This window comes from Oenanthe melanoleuca, chromosome 1 (assembly GCF_029582105.1).
Source record: "Oenanthe melanoleuca isolate GR-GAL-2019-014 chromosome 1, OMel1.0, whole genome shotgun sequence".
Taxonomy (NCBI): Eukaryota; Metazoa; Chordata; class Aves; order Passeriformes; family Muscicapidae; genus Oenanthe; species Oenanthe melanoleuca.
Genome location: NC_079333.1, coordinates 849,376 through 855,549, shown reverse-complemented (window position 1 = coordinate 855,549; position 6,174 = coordinate 849,376). Strand labels below are relative to the sequence as shown.

Sequence of the window (6,174 nt, the reverse complement as noted above, 5' to 3'; positions counted from 1 at the left end):
AGATTCATCCCTCTCTCCCAAAAGTGGGAATAGCAAGAATTCCACATCACTGGGGGGGTATGGGGTACCACACTGACCATCCAGCCCCCATCCCATTGCAGGGTCCCACATCCCAGCCCTGCTGCTCCAGCTCATCCCACTGGAGAGCTGGTGTTAGAGGAGGACCCGCCCGGGGAGCTGGAGGAAAAAGGATCACACAGTGTGTGTCTCTGTCCCCACCTGGCCCGATTCCCCTGATTTATTTGCAGATAAAGGGTTTATTTTCCTTTCCCAGCGCTGCAGGTGCAAGATAAACAGAGCAAAGCCTCTTGAGCTACTTCCCGCTCGGGCCAGGTGCCGGAGGACACCTGCACCCCAAAACGCCCTGCCTGGCTCAGGAACCCAGGGGGATCAGCCCAGGATGGGCTCCCAGAACCCCTGCTGCAGGGCCTGTGCCCAAGCCACGGGCATGGCAAACCAGGAATCGGTCCCTAAGCTCAGTGCCAAGGTTCCCAGCCCTGCCCAAACACGCTCACATCCACCATTCTCTCTTGGATCAGGGTTTGGCGTCACTGTTTGGGCTCAGGATTGCTACTCTGTTTGACCTTGGAATGCAGGCGGAAAGGCCCCCGTGGGCCAGCTAATCTAGCTGCAATTAAAGGCACTCATTATGCCATTAGGAACAGGTTGAGACGTGTGCGACACCGGGTCGCTGGCTGCCCCACAGCCTGTTGTGAAGGGCAGGGACGTTCACTGTCCTGGACACTGGCCACCCCACGGGCCAGCTTAACAGCAGCGTGAAAGCCAAGGAGCCCAGCAGGACCCAAGAACATCCCCTTCCGTCCAGCGCTGCCCTCACCCCATGGAAAACACATTTGGGACCTGCGGTACAAAAGGCCAAAGCTGCAGCTGACAGCAGGAAGGAAGCAGGAAAGGCTCCGGCATCGCCATCCGGAGCCCGGAGACACCTCGGGAGGTGCCTGGAGCCACAGCCTGCAGCGGGCTCGGCCAGGATTGCTGTGTGCCCACTGCTCCACAGGGCAGGGACAGGGCAGGGACAGGGCAGGGACAGGGACAGGGCAGGGACAGGGACAGAGCAGCCACTGGGATGTGGGGCTCACTGCATCCTGGGGTGTGTCCCATCCCGGGGCTGGGTGCCACCCGAGGGCTGCCCTTGGATCCACCTTGGCAGCATACAGGTTCAGCCCTTTCAGCATCCCTGGGCTCTGGCACAGAGGGTGCCCCATGGGCAGCCCCAAACACCAACCTCGCTCGGAGGAGAAGCAAACACAAGCCCCCTGGAACCCACCACCTCCTTTAATTCCCTGCCAGAAAAGCAGGGCCCAGCCCAGGGGCCTGGGCTCAAACATTACAGGGTTTTAGCAGCAGAAAAACCTGCTGACCACTGTCACAGCTGCTGGGAGCCCAGGGAGGTCAATGCCAGCTGATCTGAGTAGGGAAATGGGGAAATACTGTCCTTGAAGGCTCCTGCCAGCCCCCAAAGGCCACGGTGGGAAAGGAGCCCAGGGTGGAGCCGGGGTGGGTCTACGGGAACAGGACCTGCTTGCAGGTCACATTCTTCCAGCTCCTGCCAGCCAGGACATCCCAGCGCTGCTCCACCAGGACTGAGCTCCTCCGTGGGGGGGTTCCCAGCAGCTCTGGGGGTTCTCAGCAGCTCTGGGCGTTCTCAGCAGCTTTGGGGGTTCCCAGCAGCTTTGGGGGGTCCCAGCAGCTCTGGGTGTTCTCAGCAGCTTTGGGGGTTCCCAGCAGCTTTGGAGGGTCCCAGCAGCTCTGGGGGGTTCCCAGCAGATTTGGGGGAGTTCTCAGCAGCTTTGGGGGTTCCCAGCAGCTCTGGGGGGTTCCCAGCAGCTCTGTCACACAGCGAGCGGGGTGTGCAGAGCACGGTGACCCCGAGCCCAGCTCCCCGGCCCGAGGCGCGGGCCAGGCTCAGATCATGGAGACCCTGTTCTTGATGTAGACGTGGTAGGGGTCGCTGCGCTTGTCCACCTTGCGGGAGCGGGTGTAGCCCAGGATGAGGCTGCCCACGGTGGCGGCGAAGAGCGTCATGACGAACAGGATGTACATGTAGGCGTTGTCGTTGCGGCCGCGGCCCCCGCGCGGGGGCTGCCCGGGGCAGGGCACGGCCCCCTGCGCGCTCCGGTTCAGGGCGGTCAGCACTGCCTGCAGGCTTTGCTGCCAGGCCTCCGTCCGGTTGTTGTCGCCCATGTCCTCCGCAGGCTGCAGGGAGGGACAGGGACACTCGGGAGATGCTGCCCTCACAGTGGAGGTGTTCCCAACAGTGACCCCAAACTGGTCCTCCGAGCATCTCCTCTGCCACACAGCAGGGTGGCCAGACCCTTTGCATTCCCAGCAGCCTTCTCCCTAAATTTCAGCCCTTCCATAGAAGAGATAAAGCTCCCAGGGCTCTGGGGCAGCTGCCTGCCCCCTCTCCTCCCTGGGCTGGGGACAGTTTGGGGACACAGCTGTCCCAGGGGACCAGGAGGGCTGGGTTCAAAGTCTGCTTTCCCCAGGGATGTGTGGGGATGGTGGGCACATATCCTGCACCCCTGCAGGGTGCAGAGCTGGCACAGCCCCCCACAAATCACCGTGAACCCATCTTGCCCTAAACCTCTCTGGGGATTTCCCTTCTCTCTGGGTGCCAGAGCCCCTCTGCCCTGCCATCCCTCCTTCGGCATGGTGCCCTTCTGCCAGCCCCCCGGGCTCCCTGGGCACCCTCACACCTTGCTGGCCCCGGGGCAGGCACGGCCAGGGAGGGACACTGGGGCGCAGTCCCCACGTGTGCCCTCCTTCGGGACACAGTCCCACAAAGCCCCCCGGCCCCCAGCCTGTCCCCACCCGCCCGAGCCCCCAGCCCGCTGCAGCAGCAGCTCTGCCCCGTGCAGAGGCAGCCGATCCCCTCCCAAACGGGCCGCCCTTGACTCGGGGTGCCCCTCCCAGGATGAGACCCAGCTGCGAGCAGCAGGAGCAGAAAGGGGCTGAGCTGCACGAGCCCACGAGGATCGGGTCGGTCTGGCTGCCTTTCTGACTTAAGAGAAGTCGGCTGAATTTGGGAGGTTTAGGGCAAGATCTGGGTTTATCCCAGGAGGGGACCCGCAGATGGGGTACGACTTGTGGGGACCCTCCTTAGGAGGGGTGTAAGAACAGGGGGAGGAGTGGGGACAGGGCGTGGGGCGCAGGGCTCGCACTCACCTCGTGTGCCCTCCCTGCTGCCAGGCTGAGCCGGGACTGAGCATCGCAGCCGGCGGGGAGGGATGCCGGGCTGGGAGCGCCGCCAGCCTCCTCCCCTTCCCGGGGCTGAGCCACCTGCCGGGCCAGCCAGCCCCGCGGGGCCACCAGCCCGTCCCGCAGGGTCCTGCCGGGCCACCAGCCGGGTCCTTGGGCCACCAGCCTGTCCGGGGCTCTGGGGGCGGAGAGCGGCGCTCCGCGCTTCCCCGCACGGTCACGCTTTCCTGTCCCTCCTCGTCCGGCACCGCTGTCCCCAGCCCTCACCCTGGCACCGAGCCTGCCTGGGCACGTTCCTGCTGCTCACCGTTCCCTTGGAGCTCAGCCTGCCCCAGGAAATGGGATTTCCCCCTTCCAGCCCCACTGGGCACCCGAGGTGGCTCACAGGGAGCTGCCGTGCTGTGCAGCAGCACAGGAACCCCAAAGCCTGTGGGGCTGGGGAAGGCCCAGAGCAGCAGTGAGGGGCTGTGCGTGGGGTCGGGTCCTGCTCTGTGCAGGGTGAGTACTTCTCACCCCTGAATGAACCTGGCCGTTAAATCAGCTCCTGGTGCTGCCGCTGGGACAGCGATTTCAGAAGCGCTGCCACAGACCCAGTGGAGCAGGTCTGCATCACCAGCCAGGATGCTGCCTGGTCCCACAGGACCCACGACAGCCGTGCCTTCTCTCCTTGCGACCCTTCTCCCTCCTCCTCCCCTTTCCCACTGCATCCAATGGCCTTTTAACCAGCCATTTACAGCCAATCTTCCACCCGCCCTGATGCCGGGATCTTTGCCTCCTTAGGGCTTCCCTGGGCTCAGGGTGAGAAAAAGGTTATCATTGAAAAAGTGTTGGGGGAAATAAATGACAAAAAGATCAGCAGCCAAAGTTCCCAGCAACTCTCTTTATATATAAAATCTGCCTCTTTTTACCCTTCAGCAAGGGAAGGATGCTCAACCCACATGAATTCAGACGAATTCATCAGCACTCACACAAATCACTAATTTTTGCGGGGCAAAAAGCAGAAAAAACCCACAAAAGCACTTGTTTGGGTACTTCCCCAGCAAGTAGTTTGGGGATGTGGTACCCACGGAGGTCTCAGCCAAAGGATGGAGACTCACTGGGCTGGAGAGAACAGCCCCAGTGGAGGTCTGGGTGTTCAAGCAGCAGCCTGAAGCCCTGTGCCACTGTCCCCTCACAGTCTACAGGCAAAGGCACGAGAATGGTCTCACCACAGAGACCCAGCGCTGCCCTGACTCCACGGCTTTGCCAAAACACCCGTCCGAGGCACCCCTGCAATCCTAATCCCTGGGGTCTTCTGAAGAGACCAAGGTGCAGTCAAACACCTCCTGGAAGGAGTCGAGGAAGGGCTGGAGGACGTGGCTGACAGTGACGTGCTGGCCCAGCTGGTGGCTCAGCGAGGTGACCCCCTTCCCCTCCAGCCCGCAGGGGACGATGTGCTCGAACCAGCTGAGGTCGGTGCAGCAGTTCAGCGCCAGCCCGTGCGACGTGATGTGGTTCCTGCAGTGCACACCTGCAGGGCGAGAGCACCGCCGTCAGCACCAGCACCTGGGTGGCCTGGAGGGACACTGAGTGACCACGCTGCCCACACCACTGCAAACGTCCCCCCCACCATCTGTGCTCCTCCATTCCGCCAGGGAGAACGCACAGACAGGCTCCCCAAATCTGGGGCAGATGGGCCACAGCATGTCCAGATCCCTCCACCCCAGCCCTGCACCCCCAGCATGGAGACTCCCACGGGCTTGGACATGAGAAGAGCTGCAGGACCCCAAATCCAGGCTGCAGGGTCCCAGGACACCCAAATCCAGGCTGCAGGGTGAGATACATGATGTGGAGGGGGAGCAAGGGAAGGGGACTGGGCTGCAGGCAGGCACCCAGCCCTGGGAGCAAGAGCCTAATAGGTGCAGGGTTGCAAAGTGTTTGGGCCTGGGTGGGCTGCAGGGGATCAAAATTGTGCTGCCCTTTCTTCCGGGATGCAAATCCCTCCCCTGCACGCTCCCCTGTGCCCTCCCACCCTGGCCGGTGCCACAGCCCACGGCAGGTTCCCGAGCGCTGTGCCGCTGTGCCCTGCCGAGGCGCGCGTGGGATCACAGGCTGGGCTGGGCCGGGAGCTGATCCATGGGCGGGGACACTTCCCACCGTCCCAGGTGGCTCCAAACCCCGGTGTCCGACCCGGCCTCGAGCATTTCCAGGGATGCAGGGGCAGGCACGGCTGTTGTGACCAGCCTGTGCCAGGGCCTGCCCACCCGCCCAGGGAAGACTCGCTCCCCAACACGCCATCTGACCCTGCCCTGTGGCAGCGGGAAGCCGTTCCCGTTGGTCCCCGGTCCCTCTGCCGCTCTCTGGAGCCCTGCCCCGTGCGGCGGAGCGCTCCCAGCCCCGCGGCCGGTGCGGGCACACGCACCCGCCGCCGCGCCCCGCTCACCGATGGCGCAGAGCTTGCTGTCGCCCATCCAGACCCCGGTGAAGGGCGGCGGGAGGGCGCGGGCCGAGCCCAGCCCCAGGCGGCGGCACAGCCGCACCACCAGCGCCTCCAGCGCGGCCACGTAGGCGCGGAGCGGCAGGCGGCGGCGCCGCAGGTCCAGCACGGGGAAGGCGAGCAGCTGCCCGGGGCCGTGGAAGGTGATGTGGCCGCCGCGCCGCGCCGCCACCAGCGCCGCGCCCCGCGCCCGCAGCGCCGCGGCCGCCGCCGCGCCCGGAGCGCCGCGCAAGCCCCAGGCGTACACGGGCCGCGACGGCTCGCTCAGCACCACGCTCTCGGCCGGCAGCGCCTCCGGGCCGCCCCGGGCCGGCCCCGGCCCCGGCAGCGCCCCCGGGCCCCGCGCCGCCCGCGCCGCCGCCACGCAGCGCTCCTGCACCCGCAGCGCCTCCGCGTACGGCACCGCGCCCAGAAACAGCAGCCGCACCGCCGGGCCGCGCCGCATGGCGGGGACGGGACGGGACGGGATGGGATGG

The 6,174-nt window shown here is 65.1% G+C and overlaps 2 protein-coding genes across 3 annotated transcripts; both read right to left on the bottom strand.

Annotated features, from left to right (window-relative positions):
• Positions 1-1,278: 1,278 nt before the first annotated feature.
• KCNE3 (potassium voltage-gated channel subfamily E regulatory subunit 3) lies at positions 1,279-3,433 on the bottom strand. The gene is made up of 2 exons (XM_056487014.1): positions 3,190-3,433; positions 1,279-2,217 (listed from the first exon to the last, which is right to left on the bottom strand). Exon 2 carries the CDS (start codon positions 2,203-2,205, stop codon positions 1,927-1,929), a length of 279 nt encoding a protein of 92 aa, XP_056342989.1. The 5' UTR covers positions 2,206-2,217; positions 3,190-3,433; the 3' UTR covers positions 1,279-1,926.
• Positions 3,434-4,082: 649 nt separating this feature from the next.
• On the bottom strand, positions 4,083-6,174 carry LIPT2 (lipoyl(octanoyl) transferase 2). 2 transcript variants are annotated; one of them, XM_056488195.1, is made up of 2 exons: positions 5,645-6,174; positions 4,083-4,776 (listed from the first exon to the last, which is right to left on the bottom strand). In XM_056488195.1, exons 1-2 carry the CDS (start codon positions 6,141-6,143, stop codon positions 4,688-4,690), a joined length of 588 nt encoding a protein of 195 aa, XP_056344170.1. In that variant the 5' UTR covers positions 6,144-6,174; the 3' UTR covers positions 4,083-4,687. The 2 variants fall into 2 exon arrangements, with proteins under 2 accessions (XP_056344170.1, XP_056344162.1); XM_056488187.1 differs by having other exon boundaries at positions 4,083-4,732.

Bases quoted from the DNA above. Each gene is read 5' to 3' on its own strand.
- LIPT2 (XM_056488187.1), bottom strand. From the start codon at position 6,143: ATGCGGCGCGGCCCGGCGGTGCGGCTGCTGTTTCTGGGCGCGGTGCCG. The intron at 4,733-5,644 runs GTGAGCGGGGCG...CTCGCCCTGCAG, and splicing joins CAGCAAGCTCTGCGCCATCG to GTGTGCACTGCAGGAACCAC.
- KCNE3 (XM_056487014.1), bottom strand. From the start codon at position 2,205: ATGGGCGACAACAACCGGACGGAGGCCTGGCAGCAAAGCCTGCAGGCA.